At 50.8% G+C, this 25,714-nt stretch overlaps 1 protein-coding gene across 1 annotated transcript in view; it reads left to right on the top strand.

Annotated features, from left to right (window-relative positions):
* Grhl1 (grainyhead like transcription factor 1) overlaps positions 1–23,531 on the top strand; it is a 46,411-nt gene extending 22,880 nt beyond the window's left edge. The window contains exons 9-16 of the mRNA XM_036170953.1: positions 9,072–9,230; positions 14,605–14,656; positions 14,983–15,122; positions 16,114–16,151; positions 18,273–18,364; positions 18,656–18,741; positions 19,773–19,837; positions 21,877–23,531. Coding sequence (XP_036026846.1) covers positions 9,072–9,230; positions 14,605–14,656; positions 14,983–15,122; positions 16,114–16,151; positions 18,273–18,364; positions 18,656–18,741; positions 19,773–19,837; positions 21,877–21,991 — 747 coding nt within the window. The 3' untranslated portion in view covers positions 21,992–23,531. The remainder of the gene's footprint in view (positions 1–9,071; positions 9,231–14,604; positions 14,657–14,982; positions 15,123–16,113; positions 16,152–18,272; positions 18,365–18,655; positions 18,742–19,772; positions 19,838–21,876) is intronic.
* Positions 23,532–25,714: the final 2,183 nt, after the last annotated feature.

Genomic DNA, 25,714 nt, shown 5'->3' with positions numbered 1-25,714 from the left:
TGTCTCTAGTGAAGATTCTGAAAACCAGAGACCATGGGTAGTGTGGCGTCTGTGAGGAGGATCAGTGCATGTGGAGAATGTCAAACCGTCTCCAGTTACCATGGTAACCTCACCAAAGCGTCTTCCCCAGTTGAACCAACCTTTTCCCTTTCCCTTCCATCGGGGCTTTGCTTGTGATGTGCACCGGGCAGGTAGAACTTTATAAGTGCATCTTAATGCGTAGGTCACAGGTGAACGAGGGGCTGGCTGTCAGCTCCGAAACCAAGCCTTTCCCACCAGTCAGTCTGCAGTGTCAGAGCAACGTGCCATCGGTTCACCCCTGAACGTTTCTGGACAAGACTGACTCACTTCTAACATCCTTCCAGGGAGTACTACACACAAGGAGTGCTTTGCTACTAGGGCAGAAAAACTGGCTTGAGAGGACACTTGGCAGGAAGCTGGCTTCCCTAACTGATCAGCCAGCCAGCCTGTGCAGCTCTGGGAGGGGGCAGGCATGATTGGAGCAGGCAGCCTGGCCTGAGGCATTCTCCAGACTAGGATGCTCATCATTAGCAAAGCCAAACTCTGCCGTTGGGCCTGTCATCAGTAAGGCAAAAGCACCATGTCCTTAGGAGTTCCAGGGAAGCCGGATTTTCAGCCAGGTATTCGTCGGCTGCTGGATATTTTGCAAAGCCTGTTTGAAGTGGGCCGTTCTCTTTACCCTTCTGAGGAGCTGCTGTGAGTTTAGGTGGGAAAGAGGCAACTGAGACAGCCTAGTCTGAAGAGGGAGCTGACTTGTGAGGATGCAGCACGGCCTGGGGAGCAATGTGGACTTGTGCTCTGTGGCTCCAAGGTCACGCTGGAGACTAGGAGAGCTGTAGTCCTTACCTGTCTATAAGTGCACTGTGAAACTATGGGTGGTGGGCTAATGTAATTATCGTCTCAGTTCGGGTCTCTGTACTGCGATGAAACTCCATGACCAAAGGCAATGTGTGTGGGGGGGGCGGTTCTTATACACCCCAGGCCCACCTGCCTACAGATGGCATCATCCACAGTGGGCCGGGCCCTTTGGGTGGTTTGGAAAAAATGGCCCCCAAAGGGAGTTGCACTATTAGGAGGTGTGGCCTTGTTGGAGGAAGTGTGTCACTGTGGGGGCGGGCTTTGAGGTCTCTCTTGCCCAAGCTTCCCTCAGTGTGACAGTTGACTTCCTGTTGCCTGTAAGATGTAGCAATCTCAGCTCCAGCACCACGTCTGCCTGCACACCACCATGCTCCCCTTCACGATCATAATGGACTGAACCTCTGAAAGTGTAAGGGAGCCACCCCAATTAAATGTTTTCTTTTTTTTTTGGTTTTTCGAGACAGGGTTTCTCTGTGTAGTTTTGTGCCTTTCCTGGAACTCACTCTGTAGTCCAGGTTGGCCTCGAACTCACAGAGATCTGCCTGGCCCTACCTCCTGAGTGCTGGGATTAAAGGCGTGCCCCACCAAAATGTTTTCTTTGTAAGAGTTGCCGAGGTCATGGTGTCTCTTCACAGCAATAAAAACCCAAGACAGCCCTCCTTACATCAGTTAGTAGGTAAGACTGGCCTCCTAGACATGCTCACAGGCCTGTCTAGTGGAGGCAATTCCTCCTTGGTCTCACCAGCACAGTGGGTAAAGCATTTGCTGAGCACATGTGAAGACGACCCGCGTTCCGTCCCCAGAGCCCATGCGGAAGGCGTGTGCCATCAGACCCGGCAGGAGACAGCTCCTTATAGGGAGAAGTTGTGCAGAGAGCGGGATTCCCAGGGAGTCGTTGTCCCTGGCCACATCACTGCCTGCTCAGTTGTCACTTTCCGTAGCACATACGGGGTCTGCAGGCCCATCCCAGGTCTGGGCAGTGGGCTTGCTCTCACAGTCCCTTCTGTCCCCTCAGGTGTCAGGGAAGAGTCAGTTCTGGCACAGCGTGTTTTACAATTTCTCTTTCTCTTTGAGAATTGGGCCCCTCAAGTGAAATCTTCACCCCTTAAGAAAGAAAACCCATCCAAATCAAAGCATGACTCCTCTCGTTGAGTGGGTCATGCTGTGACGACTTCCTTACTGTATTGTATCCTTTGAGCACACTGCATCATGAAAGCCCTAAGAAACTGTTTTCACCTCCACGGCAGGAACTTAGGGCAGCATGCAACCTTCTACCCAAATCTCTCAGTGGAAAAAAAGCCAAACGATGCCAGTCAGTGGTCACACTCCTTGTACTTGACAGAAACACGGGGTGACGGTCACCACCCACCACTGCGGTGCTTTCAGGCCAGACTTTCCGTCATTCAGGGGAAACACCAAGGGATAGTGAGCACCACACTAATCAATACTGCCTTTCAGGACCTGGCTCAGCTCCTTGGAAGTTCTGTAACTTTTAGCTGATGGAGTCCAGGTGCTTTGTCTTCCAAAGGCTGGGGGGCCCGGGTGCTAGACCTCTGAGCCATGTCCAACCTTGAATCCTGGGTGTTTTATGGAGGAGCCCTTTCCACGAATTAAATGTGTGGCTCGGAGTTCCCGACTTTCTCCCTCCTGCGAGCTTACATGCCAGGCTAGTCTCTTCACAGTCCAGGGGTTTTGCTAGGACTGTGCTCAGCTTGCGCTTAAGAGGGAAAAGATGAGCCCCCAGAGGACTGGATGAGGTAGAGGCTTATAAAGTGAATGTTCAGCCTCCTCTGCTTTGCCCACTGGGATGTGGCTCCTGGGCGGTCATTTCTGAGTGCATGCCTTGCCTGCTCATTGCTATTGCTCCTCTCCTTCCTTGGAGGGTGGCCATGGGAGGAGCAGCCAGCTGTGTGTTCAGTATCCAGGGGCTCCCGTGATGCTTCTGCGAGAAGCCTCGCACAGCAGTTTGGGGTCTGGGAGAGCATACGGGTGAAACCCCCTGACATCCCTAGTCAGCTAATGTGCATTCCCTCACTTTGAAGCTGCCCTTGGCAAACCAATGAAACTCTGAAGGATTCTGAGCGTGTGAATTCTCAACCAGGTATGAGGAACTGTCCAAGAAACATGGGCTGGACATTTAAAAAGAATCTTGCAGAACATCTTTGACCCATCAGTCATTGGTTTTGTGGTTGGCGGGTTGGTTTTTTGTTTGTTTTGTTTTGTTTTAGTTTTTTTTTTATTTCCCTTATAACCATTTTGGATGGGAACTTTAGTTGTAATCTTTTGAGATTAATGTTTTGATTGGTTGAATAACATCACACTTTCCCTCAAAATAAGCCACAAGGAAGCATAGCAACACAAGTCAGCATTGAAGGCTCCTTCCACACAGAGGCCTTCCGTGTGTGTGTGTGTGTGTGTGTGTGTGTGTGTGTGTGTGTGTGTGTGCCTGCCTGTGTGCCTTTCTTCAGACTTTAGCTGTAGACTTGGATGTAGTGCATGTATGTGTGCATGCTTGTGTCTGCACACTTGTGTGTATCCACATGTGTGTTCATAGAGCAGTTGGGTGTGTAACCATCCATCTTTCTCTTTGAGGGCTTCTGCAAGAGACTTTGGAGTTTGACCTGTGAAGCTATCAGCAAGGGATTTGTCTGCCCCTAAGACTGGTCGGAATGTCTATTTTTATACAGATTTGAATGCCTTGGTCCATTCTTAGTCATTCGGGATGTGGAATCAATCGCTCTTTAAATTACTTTATGTATTTGGGTGTCTCGCTGGAAGTTGACCCGCAGCTCTCCCTCAGCCCTCTGAGCATAGCTAGACAACAGTGTGACCCTAGGACCCAGGGAAACATCCTCAAGCCCAGGCTGGACAGCTTGTAGAAAATGGAAGTACTGAACTATGAAACCCCAGCACTCGGGAGACAGAGGCAGGCGGATCTCTTGATCCTGGCTGGTCTACAGAGTGAGTTCCAAGACAGCCAGGGCTACGCAGAGAAACCAAGAAAATAATAATAATAATAATAACATAGGCATTAAGTATATGCATGTCCCAGGTGTCAGGAGCAGAGGTGACTATGGTGTGATCTCAGTAGATCGCATGTAGTACAGTTCAGAGTCACAACTGGAATCTCAGCCTGGTTCATACAGAGGTGTTCATTCTGAGAACATTTCTTACCAACGTTGACCTTGTTGAGTAGCAAGATCTGTGATATTCTATATATCAATATATAGCAAGATAGTGACTATTCTATCTGATAGGCCTCTGCCTCGGTAAAACACTCCTTCAGTTAGTAATGCATGTAAGAGGATCTGAACTCTTCATGGAAGAAATCTTGGACTGAGGGGGGGTTTCATAATCTCAGACTTTTGGAGCTGAAGGAGACCTGAGGTACACTGGAGTGTGCCAATGTGTAGGAGACCATTCCTTTCACGGGACTGTGACTACCTGGGAGCACCAGAGAGCGGTTCTGGTGTCAGACCCACCCAAGCAGAGGTGTTCCAAATCCACAGCCTGTCCCAGTGGGCTTTAGGATGTGAGGGATTCCAGCATGGCTCTGGGGCTTCTGTGTGCAGTGGAGCGCTAGTGGAACACTTATGGGGAGGAGGAAGGAGGTGGGGGTCTCTGTGTCCTACCAAGTTCCCAGGCCAAATTGAGTAGGGCTGCATGGCACCTTTAAAGTAACAGTGTTTATGGAAAGTAGACTGATAAATGTATTTTCATGTGTGTGTGTGTGTGTGTGTGTGTGTGTGTGTGTGTGTGTGTGTGTAAGCCAGAGGTTGATATGGGTATCTTCCTCAGTCACTCTCCACCTTTTTTTTTTTAAGATTTATTTATTTATTATGTATACAGTATTCTGCCTGCATGTGTCACTGCAGGCCAGAAGAGGGCACCAGATCTCATTACAGATGGTTGTGAGCCGCCATGTGGTTGCTGGGAATTGAACTCAGGACCTTTGGAAGAGCAGTCTGTGCTCTTAACCACTGAGCCATCTCTCCTTTTATTCTGAGACAATCTTTCATGAAATCCAGAGCTCACCAACTTTCTAGACTGGCTGAGGGCAAGCCCACCCCAAAGATTCTCTTGTCTCTGTCTCTTCAGCGCTGGGGTTACAGTGCGTGCTGCCAGGCCCAGACCTTAGATGGGTGCTGGAGACCAAACAGGAAGGAGTGTGTGGCCCCAGACTCCTGTTTTCTCATCTTATCTGTAGTAAAGACAGTAAGGTTTGGGGCTCATCCTCCTCATCCACTGTGGACGGAACATCTCAAGGGTCTGGAGTTGGAAGTGACCTGAAGATCCTCTGCCTTGGCTGGTCATGTGACAGCGGAGTCCAGAGTTATGGCACTAGTTAAGGACAGAGTGGGGACAGGGTGGGTGCTCTGATTTTCAGATCAGCTCTGCCTCTGTTGAGCACCTTACCTCCGCCCCGCTCCCCCAGCAAAAATATGGGGGGGGGGCAGTGTTGCCCTTTTTGCTGGCCTTTGGTGAATGCCTAAACCAGTATGGTTTCACTCGGCTTGGCCCAGGATGCCCATGATGGCCTGGCATATTCTTCCCTGATGCTACTGCGTGAGACAGTAAAGTGCTGTGCTGTTTCTCTGGGGTCTTCTGGCAGCTGTCCTTCACATGGTGTGCGTCTGCTTCCGGCCTTTTCCCACCCACTGGTGTGGTTGTGTTTTATCTGATCAAGGAGGCAGTTTTTAAATGCCAAGTTAGGGTGAGCCGGCCCTTTTTGATAACTTTTGAAGTCTCCTAAGTTGAAACGAACTTTCACGGATAGGAAGCAGATGTGAGTGAGTAAGACCATGGAAGCAAGGCTGTGAGACACTCCCCGGAGGTTCTGCATCCAGGCTGCGCCTGGGATCTGGCTGCTCTGAATGGAGAATGGACGCTGGGAAGCAAGGGAGGCGGCGGCCAGGCTTGGGTTAGGGTTGCTGCGAAATCCTCTCGTCAAGGGAATGGCACTTTGGGTCAGAGACTTCCTGGAATTGGGGGGGGGGGGGCTGAGTGTGACTTTCCCAGGCAGCCATTTTTGAGTTAGGAATCGTGCCGCATGGCCCAGGGTGAGAGAAGTGTGGATTTTCCATTTGGTTGGAAACCGAAGTGTGCGGTGGTCTGGCAGCTTTTCCTGTTTACAAAGACTGCCTTCTTTTTCTCCTTTCTTACTCATTTTATTTCCCCTTTCAGATTTCTTTCCCCTCACATTTATTTATTGGTGTGTGTGCACGCACACATGCGTGTGTGTCACAGCATGCGTGTGGAGGTCAGAGGTCAGGGAGCCCTTCTCTTCCCCTTTCACCACGTGGATTCTGAACATTGACTCCAGGTCGGAAGGCCTGGTGCAGGTGCCTTTCTTTACACGCAGAAGCACCTCACTGACCCCTGGTCCATAGACTGTCTCCTATCTCTCTGCATGTTTATGGTTTCGTATAAAATGTTTTAAATATGCAGGAGAAGGCGGCAGGTCGAAGCACAGACTTTTCAGTAACACGGTTCAGAAATCCCACAGGCCACTCCTGCCTGCGAATCTGGACTTAAGTCTTTTTGAAGAAAAGAGAGCAGGGCTGGGAAGGTGACTCAGTCAGTAACGTGCTTGTCTGGGTCTCCGAAAAAGCCGGGTATGGGAGTGTGCTGTACCTTCGTCAGCCGGTGCTGGGAAGGCAGAGAGAAGAGGATGTCTGGGACTCCCTGACAGTACATTCCAGCCTCACGGGTGAGCTCCAGGCCAAGGGGAGACCTGTCTCAAAGGTGGTTGATGGTGTTTCAAAGGATAATGCCCCGGGTTGTTCTCTGGCACACACACTCTAGTTGTTGGGTTTTTTTAAGTGAAGTAATTTTGTTCATTTACTGGAAATAGTTAGAAAACTTTTAGAAGCAAGCTACCACATTGCCAGAGTGTGAACAGTCTAGAGGAAGGGACACATCTGAGCCCCTTCCATCTAGATCTCCAACCAAAGGGTAAAGTCTGGGATTAGGTCAATGCAGAAAGATAGCTTTACCGTGGTGGGCGAGCACTTCACTTTCCGCTGGAACAGCCTTAGCAGCTCCTAGAGATTCAAATGTGGGAGGGCAGCGCCCTCTGCTGGGCACAGGATAGCTCTGCAGCGTGTCAAAGAGCCCAGCATGGTCCCAAGCACCGAGTGCGGCAACTGTTCCAGCCTGTTCGGACAGACAAGTTTTATAGGGGTGATCTTCAGATCTTGTCACTGTACACATGCCAAGTCTTGTTAGGCTGTTCAGTCTTTTCCCACTTGGTAGAGTCACCTGCTGGCCGCACGTTGTACCCTGCCTGGCACTGGCTCTTTGTCACTGTGGCTCTAACTCTGTCTCTCTAGCTTCTCTTTCCTGTCCTCTTCTCTTCCATCCAGTGCTCCCGTAGCACGCAGTGCCCGTCACAAACCCATTTACTCCCCAAGGCCACCCCTGCTGGGTCTTAGTGGAGGTGGACGGGCCAGTGCTTCTCCCATCACCCGATCTTGACTGGTGGGGCCTAGGTGCTGGAAAGAGTCCCAGTTGTGTGGTGTAAGGGTCTCACATCTCTGAAATTGCCCATTAAAAAACAAAAACAAAAAAACAAACTGTGTTTCTAATCCTATCCACTGCAGGGGCCCATAAATAAATTCCAAAGCCAGTGGCCTAGGAAATGAGAAGCATCTGATCACATTAGACAGATTCAAACCCAGAACCATAAAAGGAGAGAACAGAGCATGCTCACTAACTGCAGAACCATAAAAGGGGGATGGTACATGCTCACTAACTGTGCAGAACCATAAAAAGGGGGCCGGAGCATGCTCACTAACTGCACAGAACCATAAAAGGGGGCCGGAGCATGCTCACTAACTGCGCAGAACTCCACCAGCTCTGCCAAGTTTCCTGTGCTGCACTGATTGTATGTCTCCATTTGCTTTAACTTTTGAGAAAACGCGCTAGATGAGCATGGGGTGACTGAGAGGGAGGCAGGGCGAGGTGTGCCACCCTCTGACTTGCTCTTTGAAGGAGGGGACTGGGCTGGGAAGCTTCTCTGCTGCTTGGTATATGACTCAAGGACATGGCAGCTGTTCCGGGGAACTGACCCGATTGGACTTAGTGACAGTTTGGGAAAACTGCCCATGTGGGTCAGTGGCAGTTCAGCTGCTGGTGGAAGGTGCTGAGGTGGCGGGTGATCTCAGTGCCTGCCTGCTGCTCTCTACAGTTACAGTGCCTTGTGTCAGGAGGAAACATGTCCACCAGTGGCCTCCCTCAACCCATAGTAATGTCTTCATGGCTTCTCGGATGTTCTCACCACATCTCTGGAGCCTCCCTCAATGAGGAATGTAGTAGTGTTTTGTGACTGTTCAGTAGCTAGCGTAGTTAAAGCCTGTGGAAACCTTTGCCAATTGTAGTGTCTACCCAAGCCTGTGGTGAATCCAAATTATATTTAAATTATGAAAGGCCGCCCCAAAAGAATCGTGGACATCACTGGGATTTTAAGTTATTCTCTGAGGACTTGGCCCAAAGTGATTCTGTTACCAGACATCCAGAAGAAAGAGACATGAGTATGAGCAGGCTAGGGTTGCATGTGGATTCTGTTGGAATTTTATAGTCAAACTACAGATTAGGAGAAGCCAGCTTAGGTTAAGTCCTGACACCCTGGGACAGAGGCTGCTACAGACTATCTGAGGTGACATTGGAGGTACAGGTGGTTCCAGAGAGTGCAGAGTTGCTCCCCAGCAGCCACAAGACACACTGCAGTGCCCCTGGCAAATGACATTAGCCGTGGGGGCCACATTGTCTGCTCGTCCTAGCAGACATCCAAGAGCGATCCTGGGAGTCAGGCTCCCATGCTCCCCTCTTTCTCTCCACGCCTATGCTCAGAACTGCTCTCCAGATGATGAGTCCTCGGCTGCCTCTAAGACTCAGGGGAGTCCAGGCCCACTGGCCAGTAGGGCCACCTCTAGATAGACGGTCCTGGGTGGTAAGAGAAAGCAGTTTGAGCAAGCCATGGAGAGCCAGGTAGGAAGCACTGTTCCTCCATGGCCTCTGCTGGGGTGCCTGCCATGTGTTCCTGCTCTGACTCCCCTTCATCATGATAAGTTGTAATGTGAAAGATAAAAATAAAGAATCACGAGAGTCTCGAGGGCCCGTCACTTGCAAAGGCCGGGCCGGGCCGGGCTGGCTGCTGGAGTTGCAACTCAGACACTGCTCTTCCTTCCCAGGTGTTCATCTCTGTGAACTGCTTAAGCACGGATTTCTCTTCTCAGAAGGGCGTGAAGGGCTTACCACTCAACATCCAGATCGACACCTACAGCTATAACAACCGCAGCAACAAGCCAGTCCACCGGGCCTACTGCCAAATAAAGGTCTTCTGTGACAAGGTGAGTGAGCAGCGGGCTTAGGGAAGAGCAGCTGGGGCAGCCATCCTTCCCGAAGAAAGCCTGGGGCTTCCTTCCACACAGCCGCTAACCTCAAGTGGGCACTTACCGTTTACCCTTGCACGAAAAGAAGCTGAATTGTAGAAGGAAGGGGGATACTCACTTGCACTAGAAAAGACTGGGATGAGATGCTACGCTTTGTTGTTTGTGTCCAGTAAAGTAAAGGAGGCGGACCAGGTCCTGGGCCCAGATCGGTAACTACTGTACGGACCACCCTCCGCCTGACTCGCCTCCCTGAAGGCCCGCAGTCAGGCCGTCCCCCAGGATTTCTGCATCCGCTTCAAGTTTCTCGGGTGCAGGTGCTTCTCCCTGGGACACAGGTGCAGAGCCAGGGCTTCTGTGTGGTCAGAGACTGGCCTGGCTGCCGCGTCTGACCACTAGAGGGCGCCTGGGACCTTCGCCTTCAGAGACCTTTCTCCACAGCCTGCCAGGTTGGGCGCATCTGCAGGCCAGGGGCTCCACCTGTAACCAATGACCACAAATTTGTGGCTGAAAGCATCACCCTTTTACTCTCCAGTGGTAGCTCACTCTTACTGAGCTGACATCGAGGTGTGAGCAGGTGTGTATTCCTTTCTAGACTGTCTCCAGAGTCTGTTTTCATCCCTTTTCTGCCTGCTGCCGGACACGGTTTGCATCCGTCTCAAGCCTGCATCGGCTCACACTGGGTCACTCAGACCCTCTCTGTTCTTCATTATACCTCTTATTGTTCCGCTTTCTGGTCCCTTGTGATCGCCTCGGGCTCCCACACTGACCAGGATCATTTCCCCATCTTCCAGCCAGTCAGTCATGTAGCTGCTGTCCCTCCCCTTTGCCTTGTAATCTGCTCCTTCCCGGGGCCCGGATCAGGGGTGGAGATTAGTGGAAGACAGGTGCTTCCCGTGGGCTTTCCGTGGAAACAGTGAGTCAGAGCTGGTGGGGATGAGCCCTTGTGTCGCAGGTCAGGCTCTTCCCATCTGACCACATTCCTCTGGAGCCCAGGGAAAAGCTGATGATCCAGGTGTGTGGCACCAACACCCGAGAGGCCAGGAGAATTGGGAGACGGAGGCCAGCCTGGGCTACATGCACAGGCACACACACACAGTCTCAAAAAAACGACAACAAAGAAGAGCCCTTCGGAGGAGCTATCAGATGTTGGCATTCTTTTTATAAAACTAGAGAAACTGCAGTTCTATCCAAACTTTTTAATTTAACATCTGGTGTTCTGTTACATCTTTCCTGACTAATAATTTCCCTGGGCATTCTTGAGATTTCGTGAGTTCACTTTTTGAGTGTCTTGGACGTGCTGTTCTTTTCATAAGGCCTCTGCAAACCGGAGCTGCTCAGCTCTCCGCTGCCCACCTGCGGCCCTGTCCTCTGAGCTTGACCCCCCTGTCATTTGCTGCCGCCTTCCGGTGCCTTCTCCCGGCTCTCAACTCCCACTTGTAGTCAGAAATGAGAAGTGAAGCACTTTGGGGCATCCTTTGACGTATGGGCAGTGTATGTCCTTCCTAAGGACCTTTTACCATCCCTTTGTTATGAGCTACTTTGCTGGTTGATGAGTGAGTTTCTCATCTTTTGGGAACAACAGCCACTGGGCACATTTTCAGGGGAAATGTGGCCAAGTTTGGATTTCTAAACCAGTGGAACTTGGGTCGCTGCCTTTTCTACTGTCTCACCGACCCATCCTTTTGGTGGCTGACACACTGTCTTATGTAGCCTGTGCCCATTATAGAAGCAAGAATGACCTTGAATTCCTGAGCCTGCTGCCTCTTTGCCCAAGGGTTGGGCTGAAGGCCTGTGCCACCATCTCCCACAGAAGTCAGCTCCTCCTCAGAGTCATCGTCATCTTCCCCCGAACAAGCAGCAGGTTCTTCAGCCTAGCGTTTTGGGGCCAGCCCTGTGCTGTGCCAAGCACATTTCCAGCAGGTGAAGAGAAGAGAGTCCCCATACCGTCCCAGGACTTCCCGTAACACCAGTCTGTGAACTGGGCGTGAACCCTTCAGCTCTTCTTGGTGAGAGGTGCTATTTCGAGTTAAGGTCTTGTGCTGGGTGTGATGTCCGTCTGTCGGCTCACAGGTGCTTGATGTACAGACTTACAGCTGGTGCTGCTGACGGGGCTGCAGCCACCCTGGTCTATTCTGTGCTTAAGAGCTTCCTGTCTGTAACTTAGCAAGAGTTTTCTCTTGCACTGGTTGTGAACATTTGAGTCCCATGCGGCTCCACGTTCTTGAGTTTGCCGAGCATTTGTGTGTTTGTGGCTTTCGTTGGGTTTGGAACATGTCTGGCCCTTGGTTCTTCAGACATGGCTGCTCCTTCCTCTCAGGTTCTCCAGGTACAGCTGTGGAGCACTTTGAGTTTCGACGATGGCCCATTGTTTGGTTTTTCTTACCTCATTCCAGAGAGTTCCCATCATTAGGTCCTAGGTTTGCTGGTCCTTTGCCAGGTCTGAACCACTGAGCTGAACTCTATCCTCTGGCTTTTTGTTTGTTTGTTTGTTTGTTTTGTTTTTTGTTTTTCGAGACAGGGTTTCTCTGTGTAGCTTTGGGCCTTTCCTGGAACTCTCTTTGGAGACCAGGCTGGCCTCGAACTCACAGAAATCCACCTGCCTCTGCCTCCCAAGTGCTGAGATTAAAGGCGTGTGCCACCACCGCCCGGCTTCCACTGGCATTTTTATCTCTGAAAGTTCAAGCTGGACCCATTTTAAATCATGTCTCCGCTTAGGGAGCGGTGGGTTTGGTTTTGCTGTTGGTAGTGATGTTACTGTTTTTGGTGGTTCCTGTTGTCCTGAGCAAACATGGAGTCTTGTGCACACTAGGCAGTTGCTGTCCCACTGAGCCACACCCTCAGGCCAGGCTTAGTTTTTCTGATAGCTTTTGACATACAGAATGAAATGACATTACCAGCTTAATGTCTGTGCCTGGTACCCACGTCTGGGTCCACTTCCGTGGTTTGATTTCCTTTCTGTTTGGATGGAAACCTGGCTGTCTTGCTGGCCATCTGGCCATGTGCATTTTGCCTTGCTGCGGCTGGGTGTTTTTATACCTAGAACTCTTCTTCAGGTTTGTCCTGAGACCTCGTTAAGTTTCTTGGAAACAGTCGATTTGTTCAGATGTCATCTTATGATCCGATATGTGACTCTGGGGCCACACTGTGTCAGGCTCATTACCCTGCACTACTGAGCAGGACTTTCCTGGGTGTTGGCTCAGTGCCCTGAGAGAGGAAAGTTTTTTCCAGTCCAGTTGGTGAGAACAGACAGTATGCTCGCCCTGTGTGCATGTCAGGGTGTGTTTCTGTGTCTGGGGTGTGTTTAGAGGAACCTCTTCGCACCCCGTGTACCTGGAAGCTGCTGAGCTCTCAGGATGGGATCCCCTGTGCCCTTTGTCCTTACTCTTCTTCAGCGGGCACTCTGGAGCCACTGGCCGGGGTTTACAGCTGAAGGGCCTCTTCTGCCCCCTCCCATTCTGCAGGGGCCTTCAGCTCAGAATCGATTGTGAGCCCGAGTTTCTTGTTATTCTTTCTGGATATGGCTAATGACAAGGTCTGTGAGACTACCTTTGGGGTGGAGGACTAGCTCCTCATCTAACTGAAGTCACTCCAAGGCTGTTAGGAGGCACTGCAAGACATACAGCTCTCTTCAGGATTGGCTAGGGGCCTGGGGTCACTGCCCTGCTTCTCTGTATCGGGGAGTCTGGGTCAGTGGCATGTAGCAATTATTTTATTTTATTTGTGTGTGGTGTGTGTGCATGTGTGTATGTATTTATTTGCATGTGGATATTCACGTGAGATGGTGTGTGTGTGTGTGTGTGTGTGTGTGTGTGTGTGTGTGTATATATATATATATATACATATACATACATATATATATACATATACATACATACATATATATATATATATATATATATATATATATATATATATATATATATATATAAGAGGTCAGAGTTTGATGATTTGGATCTTCCTTGATTACTTCCCATGGTATATGTTGAGGCAGGATCTCTCATTTGAACCCAAATCGCCAGTTTGGCAGCTCCTGCTAGCCAGCTTACTCCAGACTTACACAGTCTCTATCTTTTGCTCCCTGAGAATGTAGACAGGGCTGTAGTGCCCACCCACAGTTTACAGTTTACATGGCTTCTGGGGACCTGAACTCTAGACCTTACCCTTGAATTGCCTTTTACCTGCTGAGCCATCTCTCTGGCCCCATATATAGCAATTCTTAGAAGCGGGCTGTACATCTACCATATTGTACATCTACCATGTCCTTGTACAAGATGTTAGCACCTTCTAGAGCAGGCAAGAGGTTCTGTGTCCTGTTTTCAAACCTGATCCTTATCATGTAATGATGCCAAAGATTGATGAGAGGTTCTTCACTTCCTCCTTCCTATCAGGGAGTATATTTAACAGAAACAAAGCCAACAGTTTCTACCTTGCTGGGCATCTGCACAGTCCAGAGACGTTATCACTAGACAAAGGGGAATGATTCAGTGTTGATAAGTGGAATGTCACTTGATTTCTGGTCATGGTTTTTACTAGTAAAGTTCTTGTGACTTTTTTTGGGGGGGCGGTGTTTCGAGACAGGGTTTCTCTGTAGCTTTGGAGCTTGTCCTGGACTAGCTCTGTAGACCAGGCTGGCCTTGAACTCACAGAGATCCACCTGCTTCTGCCTCCCGAGTGCTGGGATTACAGGCGTGCGCCACCACCACCTGGCTTGTGACTATTTTTGTAGGTTTAGTTGCATGATGCTGCCACTTTGTACAGTTGATATACATGTAGCACCAATAAGTCCTTTTACAGGACACAGCCCAAAGATCACTAGTGACATCTTTGTTTTTGTGATTGATACCTGATTGCATCTGTCACTCATGGCCACCATGTCTTTGGACAGAGCCATTGCCCTCTGTGATGACCTTGCCACACAGGGGATATTTACAGGACCAAATTTTATTTTTTTCTTTCATGGTCCCCTCCTGTGAGATAGGGGAAGGTACCCACACCTTGGCAGGCAATGTGGTATGCTAGCAGGCTCTCTCAGCTTCACCTTTAACCTGTTATCAAGAGCAGTTTTGCTTTACTTGTGTTTAAAATGTTCCCTGTGATTGATGCAGCCAGAAATGATTTTTTAAGAAGTTGTGAAAGTGGTATTAGGTATGTTAATTGTTAGAAAGGGGTTTCCATATAACATTTCCATACATGCTCAGGATGTACTTCAGTGAGAGGGCTGGGCTTTTGAGAGGAAACGCATGTGGCAAGCCCCATGATGGCATTCACTTTCAGAGAGCCTCGTCATTCCCAGAGGACCTGACCTGCAGGCTCTTGTCTCCTTTGTCTGCAGGGCGCTGAGCGGAAAATCAGGGACGAAGAGCGGAAGCAGAGCAAGAGAAAAGGCAAGCACACTGACCCGGGTTCCGGGCACGCCTGGAGGTGGCGTGTCCTGCAGAGTGTGGACTGGATGGGGACGAGGCTTACTCACAGAACTGCAGGACAGTCGGGGTCTTGGGTTATCCTGGGCTCAGGCTTTTTGGATGCTGGTTCTGGCTCACTTTGTAGATCAAGCTGGCCTCCAGATCCTAGAGTTGGAGCAGCCTCTGCCCCCCCACCCCACCCCTCACCCCTCACCCCCGCCCCGGGGCTGGGATTAAAGCCGTGCGTGCGTCACCGCACACAGCAGCCCATGACTTTAATCTCTTGGTGGCCTGTTTTTGCTCCCCAGTTCCCGATGTTAAGGTGCAACTGCTTCCCTCACACAAGCGGACGGACATCACGGTGTTCAAGCCCTTCCTGGATCTGGATACCCAGCCTGTCCTCTTCATCCCCGATGTGCATTTTACCAACCTGCAGCGGGGCAGTCACGTAGGTACCAGCCTCCTGGGAGAGGCCGCAGGGCCTGCAGGCAGAAACTCCTGGCGTTTTTCATAGTCAGACTGCAGTGGCCCTTGACCAGTTAGTGAGCTCTCGGGAACTTTCAGTCAAGGTGACGTGCTACCCATTACAACCAAATGGTAAATGGTGCTGACCCAAAGACAGAATGTCGGACCTGTCACCTAAGTCCCACTTGGATTCTTTCACGTCGTAGCTCACTTGAAGAGGTTGACAGTAGCATCACTTTGCGAGTTCGAGTCTGTGGTCTTGTAAACTCAGCTTGGGTGACAGCTGTGTCCGAAGGCCCCCTTCCTGTAGTTCCTGTTGCTGGATGTCATTGACATGTGCCATGTGCTCTACAGCCATGTCTTAGCAACCCATGCCACATTTAAAAGCCAGCCACTCCCTGCTTTGCGGGACATGAGCTTCAGGAGAGTGTGGCTTTTCTTTTTAACTGAGGTCAGTTTAACTGAGGTAGATACCACAGAAGAGACCCTGCCATGCACTTACCAGACAGATTTGAAAGGGACTAAAGAGTTTGCAGAAGCATTACCATTACTCTGACTCCACTGAGACACCTCAGGGCGAGCTGCAGTCTGCTGGCTCTTCCTGTGAAGGCTGGTACCAGGGAATGGTTCAGATTATTTGCTCTGTATCGTCCCCTATTCCACTCTGCCATCCTGTTGCAGAGGGAGCCACACACACAGGGAGGGACTGAATGAGTGGGGCATCCTTCCACTAAACGTTGACATCAGCCAGCCTCCATCAGGTTGGGTCCACAGGCCACTGAAACCAGCCCCTGAGGCAGCTCTAAAATATCTGGGCGTTGGAAGATACACGATCGTGTCCTTTAGAAGAAGGATTTGGTGTTAGACTGGTCACACTCAAAATGATCTCTGTCTTGGGACTAATTTACTTATCTATTGTCTGAACTATTTGAACGAGTTTGGAAAACAGTCTGAATCTGTGGTTTTGGTCTTAGGTTCTTCCCATCCCCCCTGAAGAACTGGAAGGTGAAGGGTAAGACTTAACTTTTTTGTTGTTGTTTTTTTTGTTTGTTTGTTTTTTGGTTTTTGGTTGTTTTTTTTTTTTTCTGTAATAACTCAAACTTGCCAACTCCAACACGAAGAGCCTGTTTTCCTCTGAGCTGTTTACATCAACTTTCTCAGCGAGGTGTAGTGAAGCCCACTGACATCTAGCACTTGCAAGACTGAGGCAGGGAGATGGGCACTGAAACCATCCTGGGCTACACAGTGGGTCTCAGGCCAGGGCGGCATAGCGAGACCCCGCTTCCAATGAAAGAATGCAGAGCTGTCCCAGAGCCCCTCTGTTCCCGAATACCAGGTGTCCACCTCCTATTAACAAGGACCTCACTTGTGTCCCACGGTGTGGGAGGGAACTCTGCCCGCTCAGCCGCACACCCCCGCTCAGGTCACACTGATTGTGCAGTAACGCCGTTATGGCAGGCCACATCCAGCTGAGAGCCTCCCATAGGTGGTGTGTTTAAACACCTCAGTCTGGACCAACCTGCTTTGACTTAGCTTTCGGGGCCTCTGCAGTTGAGGCCTCATGGTGCACTCCAGATGTGCACAGTGGCAGGATTGCTTATGGCCACACTGTCCTCTGACAGCTCCTCCCCTGGCATCCCGCTCCGTTTATCTCATGCCCATACCCACGGTGACCACGTGACTAAGCCTCTGCTTAGACGTCTTCCCTTTTGTCCCGTGTGCTGTGGAGGCAGCGCACTGTACCCTGTAAATACCTCTTTCACCTCTAGAATCCAGTGTACTCACTCATTTGTATCAGTGCAGGGATGTAGCCACCCCTTCACTCACAGGGATTCACCCATGGCCTCTGTTGACATGGGGCTCCCGTCCCCTGGAGCAGCCCCTGGCCCTGACTCCTCTTTAGTTCTAGTGTTTTCCTTGTCTGGCCATAGACCCAGCCTCCTGTCCAGGAAATGCTGGTTTCCCCATAGGGAGGCAGTGTGTAGAGTCCAGGACAGGGAGCCCATGTCCCTCTGAAGCCTTGATGCTCCTCTCTGCAGACCCCCAGCCTGGCTCGTCCGCCATGATGACTCCGGGACTGAGTTCTGAAGAAATAGTAGTCTGCTTTGGTCATTTCTTTGTCTACTCACACGAAAGTGCATGGAGATGGAACGCCCAGATGTTGGTGGCTCCCTTAGCCCTCTCTCTCTGCATCTCAGTTTTGGTTTTGGCTTTTGAGAGGGGCCGTACCCTGGCCCGGGCCGGCCTAGGACTCACTGTGTAGCCCAGTCCGGAGTCAGGCTCGGGAACAGTTCCCACCTCGGGCTCCTGAGTGTTGTGGTAGCAGGCTCAAGCCCCCGTGCCTGGCTTTTTGGATTCTGTTTTTGCTTTCCCTCCTCTCGGACCTGCTCCCAGCCCATGTCTGTTGCCAGGTGTGCCTAGTCTGAGCACCAGGCCTGTGCCACTGCTTCCATTGATGGTGTCTCAGACACGGCTCCTGCGGGCGCCTTCACCAAGTACCTGTGGTGACCGAGGAGCTGAGGTGTACTGCTACTTTCAGGCCCGTTCTGAAACAGGACTGTGGTCCTTATTCCCACTCGTCTGTTTCTTCACCGGCCTCACAGACCCTCCCCAGAACACATGCCTTTGCCGGCTGCGCCTCAGACCTGTGCAGACCTTTCCTCTCAGGCTCCTTGTCCACCCTCCCCCGCTATTTCCTGGAAACCTTTAGAAGCTACACTGTGGTTGTCACCCAGGCCTTCTAATGGCCTGTCCTGCCTGTGGGCCTGGAATTTCCTGCAGCGTAGACCATACATTTCGGCCACAACTGTCCACCTGACACATCTTGAAGAGCCCTGACCTGTGACATAAAACCCACGCTTCCTTAAAGCCGAGCGGAGGAGGCGGCCAGCCTGCCTGCCTAGGTGTCTTCTGTCACAGCAGGCCTGGCTCTGCTTTCCTGGGCTCAGAGCTGAGTTAGGGAAGGATGTCCAGCAACGGAGCCCATCCACATGTCATTTGGGTGGCCTAGGCCTAATGAGCCCCTCCCAGGTCGACGCCTGGCTTGGACCACGTAAAGAATGAAAGGTTTTTCCGCTCAGGCGGAAGTCGGAGTTGAAGCGGATGACCTAACTGTGCTTCGGCTCACCCACAGGTCTGTCTTGAAAAGGGGGCCGTTTGGAACCGATGATGACTTCATAGTTCCTCCACCTGCAAAGCTGACCCGGACAGAGGAACCGAAGAGAGGTACACTGGGTCCCAGTGATAAGTGGGAATACTTGGCCCGCAGTGAGCTCCTGCACTTGGCTTCTCTGGTTTCACCCCCTGCAGACCACCCTTCAGACCACCACCTCCCCGAGTGGCGGGGGGAGGCAGAGTTCAGGGGAAGCCGCAGTCGGGTCCTGAGGCTCGCACTGTGGTGGTGTGTGTTGCCATCCCTCATGGGGCTGTGTCTGGCCGTCGTAACTAGTACCTGTGATCTCTCTTCATGAATTTGCTCCTGTGAATTAACTGCTTTTCTCCCCTGCCCCCACCCAGTGCTGCTCTATGTCCGAAAGGAGTCAGAAGAAGTCTTCGATGCTCTGATGCTCAAGACGCCATCTTTGAAGGGCCTGATGGAGGCAGTAAGTAGGACGCACACCACGGTCACTCTGTAAAAATGCAGGGGGCCTCACAGCCCCGCTGATGCACTTTATTAGACAACGCCATTCCTCTGCCGCACTGGAACCTTGACCTCTTTTCCCAGCTGTCTTTGTGGGTGTTTGTAGCACTACCTGCATCTGGCCCGCCCTGGGCATCCTTGCTTGACTGCTGGTCAGTCTTGTCCCTTGTGACCAGTCTGGAGTTGGTGGGCGGATCACTCTGTCATGTCTGTTCTGCTGAATTCTGTGTGTGATGGCCTGGGGGGGGGGCAGTTTAATTCTGTGTGTGTGTGTGTGTGTGTGTGTAGCAAACCACTTGGAAGTTGACGATAGTAAAACCTTAAAAATGTCATCCATAGCCAGGCAGTGGCGGCGCACGCCTTTAATCCCAGCACTCGGAAGGCAGAGGCAGGCGGATCTCTGTGAGTTCGAGGCTAGCCTGGGCTACAGAGAAAGTTACAGGACAGCCAGGGCCACACAGAGAAACCTAATATTGGGAGGGGCAGATAGACAGAAGGAATGCCAAATTTGAGGCCAGCTTTGGCTATAGTAAGAATTTGTCTCAAAACACACACACACACACACACACACACACACACACACACACACATACACACACACACACACACACACACACACACACACACACACACACACATACACACACACAGACTGTAGAGATGGTTCAGTGGTTAAGAGCACTGGCTACTCTTCCAGAGGACCTGGGTTCAGTTCCCCGCACCCACATGATGGCGCACAGCTGTTTGAACTCCAGTCCCAGAGGATGCAGTGCCCTCTTCTGGCTTACAGAGGTACCAGGCATCATGTGGTGCCTAGACACATGCGCAGACAAAATGCTTGTACACATAAATTCAAAATTAGTAAATGTGTGTACACACATACACATAAATAAAAATCTTTTTAAAAAAAAGGATAAAATGGACACTTGAGTATAATTGTGGGGTTGTTTTCTAAAGCTTTGACAACAACGTTCTTGTTCTCTGTTCTTTTAGATCTCAGACAAGTATGATGTCCCCCATGACAAGATCGGGAAAATATTTAAGAAGTGCAAGAAAGGGTGAGTAATGACCAGTGTTCTGTGTGCCCCTGAAATCAGTCGTCCCGAGCCCTGTGTACCCCTGAAGATAGTCATCCCTAGCCCTGTGTTCCCCTGAAGAGTCGTCCATAGCCCTGTGTGCCCCTGAAGACAGTCGTCCCAAGCCCTGTGTACCCCTGAAGATAGTCATCCCGAGCCCTGTGTACCCCTGAAGATAGTCGTCCATAGCCCTGTGTGCCCCTGAAGACAGTCGTCCATAGCCCTGTGTGCCCCTGAAGACAGTCGTCCATAGCCCTGTGTACCCCTGAAGACAGTCATCCATAGCCCTGTGTACCCCTGAAGACAGTCATCCATAGCACTATATACCCCTGAAGACAGTCATCCATAGCCCTGTGTGCCCCTGAAGACGTCATCCATAGCACTATATACCCCTGAAGACAGTAGTCCATAGCCCTGTGTGTCCCTGAAGACAGTCGTCCATAGCACTGTGTACCCCTGAAGACAGTCGACCCTAGCACTGTGTACCCCTGAAGACAGTCATCCCTAGCTCTGATGTGACATGCTGTCAGTGGCATGCCGTCCAGAAGCAGCCATGAAAATGCAAATGTTAAATCTGGGGTTTCTGCTTTTCTTTGTGTAGGAGAAAGTGGAAGAGTGAGTCAGGGTCACACTCTGTAGCCCAGGCTAGCCCTGAACTCATGACAGTCCTCCTGTCTCAGGCTCCCCAGTGCAGGGAATGTAGGCATGAACCACCATGCCTCACTTTCTTTTCCTTATTAAATTTGAAGATCAGTTTTTTGAGGGAAAAAGGAAATCTGTATTCGCCCTTCCCGTGCCCGGCAGCCGTAAAGTGGCTCCACCCTCCAGGGTGCAAGGAAGCTGCCTGAGGAGGTCAGGGTCTTCTTTCCTGTCACACGTCCCACGCCACTCACCTGGTTTCCACTTCATGTTTTTGAGATGGGTCTTAGTGTTCTTAAATGAGGTATCTGAGGCTCAGAGGAGGAAGGGCTTGTCTGTGATTGTGTGGTTTGCTGATGTGGGGCTGTGACTCAAACCAGTTCTGACTGACCCCAAAGCCTTTTCCCTTTCTCCTTGAACCTCCTCCCCTAGGCCGTATTTTCAAGCTACAGAAAATTGCTTCTTGTCCAGAAATTAATTTTTAGTATAGAGTGTGTGTGTGCGTGTGCGTGTGCGTGTGCGTGTGCGTGTGCGTGTGCGTGTGCGTGTGTGTGTGTGTGTGTGTCATGGAGGTCAGAGGACAACTTTCAGGAGTCAGTTCTCTCCTACCATGTGGGTACTGAGGGTGCCACACAGGTTGCCAGGCTTGGCCACAGCCACAAGCACCTTTACCTGCTGAGCCATCTTGCTGACCCCAGAAATTCCGATTTTTAATTCTGTTTTCCTTGAAGTGTTTGTGCTCTTTGGCATGAATAAGCACAATACATAATATAAGACCTTTTTGGGGTTGGGGATTTAACTCAGTGGTAGAGCACTTGCCTAGCAAGCACAAGGCCCTGGGTTCAATCCTCAGCTCAAACAAAACAAAACAAAAAACAAACAAACAAAACAGACCTTTTTGTCTTATTTCTAAACCAAATGCTAATTGGAATTTTCTAGATGAATCTGAATCTGACAGGAAGGGTTAAGCTTAACTACTTTGTTTAAACTTTGAGGTTGGCTTGCCAGGAAGAGTCATCTGTCAGGTGACTGACTCCCTGGGGATGAGTTCTACTGATTCTAATGTAGAACAACCCCTATCGGGTTCCATTTGGTGCATGAACACTCCAGGCCAGATGTGATAAAACAGGCAACGGTCCCCATCTGCCACCTGCTTCCACCGCTGGGATCCTTAATTCGGTTCCCTCCCTACCTGGCTCTCACTGGTCCCTACCGTAGGCACCATGGGGCTCTCTGTCTTCTGAATGAGAGAGCCACAACATGGGAGGATGTGACAATGTCCCCACGAGTCACAGCCAGTCAATGCCCAGCTATCAAGCAAATGCAAGCCTCGCTCCAGAGCCCAGTAGGCTGGTGGGGACTCATGCCCTGTCTTTGTCCAGGATCCTGGTGAACATGGACGACAACATCGTGAAACACTATTCAAATGAAGACACCTTTCAGCTGCAGATCGAAGAAGCCGGCGGGTCTTACAAGCTCACCCTGACAGAGATCTAAGGTGTGGGGCACTCAGCCCCCAGGTGTGGGAGTTCAGTGAAAATGTCCCGTAGAACTTACAGTTTGGCCAGCTGAGGAGCCCGGGCACCCACCCTGCCAACACCTTGAATATCAGGGAAGGAACCTTCCACGTAGGAGATGGCGCTGCGTGTAACATGCTGTGTTGGTGTTTCCCATGTGATAGAAATCCATACGTTGCTGTGTTTGAATTTCTGATGTGCTTAGAAAGCAAAGCGTGAGGACTTTGTACTGGATATAAGACGGTGGGAACCTTTGGGTTATCTGCTACATGACTTACAAGTCTCGGGAGATCTGCCTGTGTCCATGACGGCGGTGGGCCGCTGCCTGGCAAGTTGGGCAGGCAGTAGCTGGTCTTTGAGGATTTGCTGTCTTTCCTGACCTCAGTCTAACTCCAGCTGCCTTGGGGAGCGGGCCCAGCCCTGAGTAATAAAGGGTTGAGCCCTCTCCCCTCTCCTCCCCTCCTCCGATGTTTACTGAATAGGGTGCATCACTGGAACCTTTCTTGCAACCTCCTTGGATGTCACGACTGCCTTTCTTATGAAGAACTTCAGTGGGTGACCGTGTGGAGTCAGCTCAGTTAAAGCTGCGTTGTATATAAGTGCAATATCGTTTTGAAGGTCTGCCTGTAAATGTGTACATACATGTCTGATACAAATATATAATATATAAATACGGTGTCTGTGTACAGATAGTGAAGGCGAACAGGAAGATCTCCTTTGAAAACCCTCCCCAGAGAAGAGGTAATTTTGGATGACGTGGACCAAGCAGGTAGAATGCGTTTCCCCTAACACAAGCAAGTGTCGTTCCCTAGCATAGCAAAAAGCCATCGCGGGTGGCAGAGCCGCCTGCTCTGGAGCGTGTCCTCATCCCGCGGGCTTCTGCAGCCTGAGAGGAACTGAGGGAAGACTCGGCTGCAGCCAGTGTGTGAGATGTGTATGCAGGTGTCAGCAAGCTGTGCCCTGCGGAGTCTCAGCTGCCATGGCGAGCCAACGACACATCCCAAAATGGGCCTGCTTTTGCGACTACCACATTTCAGAGCTTTCAAGCCTCGGCTACCATGGGTGCTACCTAGAAAGCTCTCGTGCATTTACATTACTGTGGCAGGAGAATGTTTTGTACACACTTAAATATTAAAAAAAAAAAAAACAACTTTACAATGTAATTTTATAACAAATACAATTGCGGGTCTCTTTAGGTTCAGGGAACTAGAATAGGTCATTTGTATGCGTAGGTTCAGTAGCTGTATACTTAGGTAAAAACTGTTCTAATGAAGTATGTGAGCAAGATAGCTGGTTTTCTAAGATATGGGATACGGGTCACATAACACTATTTTATATTTTGTTTTATGAAATCAATTTTACTTGTTTTAATTGTATCGTTGAATGTGTTTTAAACTAAAGGGATTGAATTTTATATATCTGTTTCACAAGATGTCGGCCCCTGTTTCTCGGAGACTCCTTCACTCCATCCTTTTCCTTGGCCGTGACTAACCTGGAACGTGTTATGTAGCCCCGACTGGCTTCACACTCAGAGGTCTGCTTCCCAAGTGCAGAGATTAAAGTCATGCACCACCACAGCCCAGCATTATTTATTTTTTTAAGCTGCCTTTGCACTCAAGCTTCCTGCCTCAGCCTCCCCAGCGCTGGGATTACATGTATGCACCGCCGCGTGCAAAACATGCTTTTAATGAACTGATGCAATTAATGAAGCCAACTCCCCTGGAAGATTTCCCGTGACTTCTGAGCATTCTCTGCACCTTCACCCTTAGGCCCAAAGGCCAGCCTGTGCCCACAGCCAGGGCTACTGGTGACTGAATAGCGCGGGTCCAGCTTGGGGAGCCCAGGCCCCAGTGCTGCCACTGGCTCCCTCCTCACTCAGCTCTGACTGAGGCTGTCTAGTGAACAGGGATTGCTAAGAGGACCAGAGAGAGTGGCTCAGGGAAGGATGGTTCCCAGGGGTCAACAGACCCCGCTTGGGAGGACAGTGTGGAGAGGATGCTCTTGTTCATTTCTGTGGCTCTGTGTGCTCCAGGATGGGAGTGTGTGACTGTCATCCTCTTGGTGACATCCACGTGCTACCTGAGGTCACCAGCAGTGCAGCCAGGCTTTGCCCCCTGACCTCTGCCTCCTGGGGGTCAAACCTGGTGCTCAGAGGGGATCCCGGGTTGTGCTTGGGTCTCCTCTGTCTTAAGCATGTGATCCCTGGTTCTGAACTCTAAGCACCTGACCCCTGCCTTCTGAACTCCTGTAGCTACTACCCGCTTCAAATCTGCACCAAATACAAATGTAGCATCCTAACAAAGGAAAGAAAATCCCACCAGCTACCAGAATGAACGTCACAGCTCTGTGAGAAGGTGACTGGAGGTTTAACCCCACCCCCTCCCCTGGCCCCTGGGCTTCTCTAAGATAACCACTGAGAAGGTCCTAAGGCAGTGGAGTTTCTGGAGTGGGCTCTCCAGAGGAATTACTGACTCCGCCACCGTCCTCCTATTAAGGAACACTGGTGAAGGCACCACCTGTGGACAGGGACGTGTGAATTTCACCACTGGACACTCCTAGAGCCTCTGAACAAAGCTGCGGCTCTGACTGCAGGTCTTCTAGAGAATTTGGAAAGCCAAGAAATAAAACGGTGTTTGTTTGGTCCCAAGGGACAAAATGATGGACGGAAAAGATGTGTTCTGGGGTCCAGAGACCTAGTTCAGGTGCTGTGTAGACCCAGAGCTCCTCAGTCTGGGCTGGAAGGAGCCGTTTCTCCTACAGCAGCAGAGCCACTGGCGGACATCAGAAAGATGGCCTCGTCTATGATTGAGTTAGAGCCACGCAGCGTGTCTGTTATTAATGCAAGGAGATGGATTGCCTTGGCGACACGCGACTCTGTACTTTGGAATGAGAACGTGTGAGAAGGTAGACTAAGCTGGAGAGAGGTGGCCTCCCCATCCCCAGTGGCCGTGGCCTCCCCCCACCCACCCACCCACAGTGGTATCTACCTGCCTTGAGCAAAGCATGCCGTGGTGGGAATGGAGGTTATACGTTGGCTCAGTGGCAGCCTTTGACTCCCCAAGGCTGATGTGACCATGTCTGCTGCTGAGTGCCCAGTCAACCATGAGCAGAGGCTGGCACTAAACCGTGCTCCGACACATCTTCAGTCCTAGAAGGGATGGTGTTTGACTCTTCCTGGAGTAAACACTGGATTTGCTTTGCCTTCCTTCCTTGCTGAACGGTCCTGCTAAAACTCCCACCTGCACAGAGTGCCTGTCCACTACCACGACACTCCACACAGCATTGCCTCTGATCAGAACACTCACTGCAGCCCAAGAAGTCTTCCAGCGAGCCCATGTTCATAGGATTCTCAGGTCTTGCCACGTTCCTCGCTCTTCCTAGGGCTATCTTAATAGAACTACGTATGGACTGTCCCTCTGGTGACTTGGTCGCAAGGCCCCCTAGTCCTTATGGGGCTAAGACAAGGTTCCCCGGAAAGCCGAATTTGCTCTGGATCAGCATGGGACAGGTGCTGAGGTTTCAGCTGTAGCCGGACCCCTCCCATCCAGGGGTCAAAAGGGGAAGTGGAGTGGGGTGGTACCACTGGACCACACCCATCCCAGGAAAACTGCTTTCTGTCCGGTCATGGTGGCACATGCCTGTAATCACAACACTCCACCCCGGCATTTTCCACGTCCCCACCTCACCCCACCCCCACAGTCTC

Source organism: Onychomys torridus, chromosome 21 (genome assembly GCF_903995425.1).
Source record: "Onychomys torridus chromosome 21, mOncTor1.1, whole genome shotgun sequence".
NCBI lineage: Eukaryota > Metazoa > Chordata > Mammalia > Rodentia > Cricetidae > Onychomys > Onychomys torridus.
The sequence above is the reverse complement of the archived record's forward strand: the minus strand, read 5'-3'. Positions and strand labels throughout refer to the sequence as shown.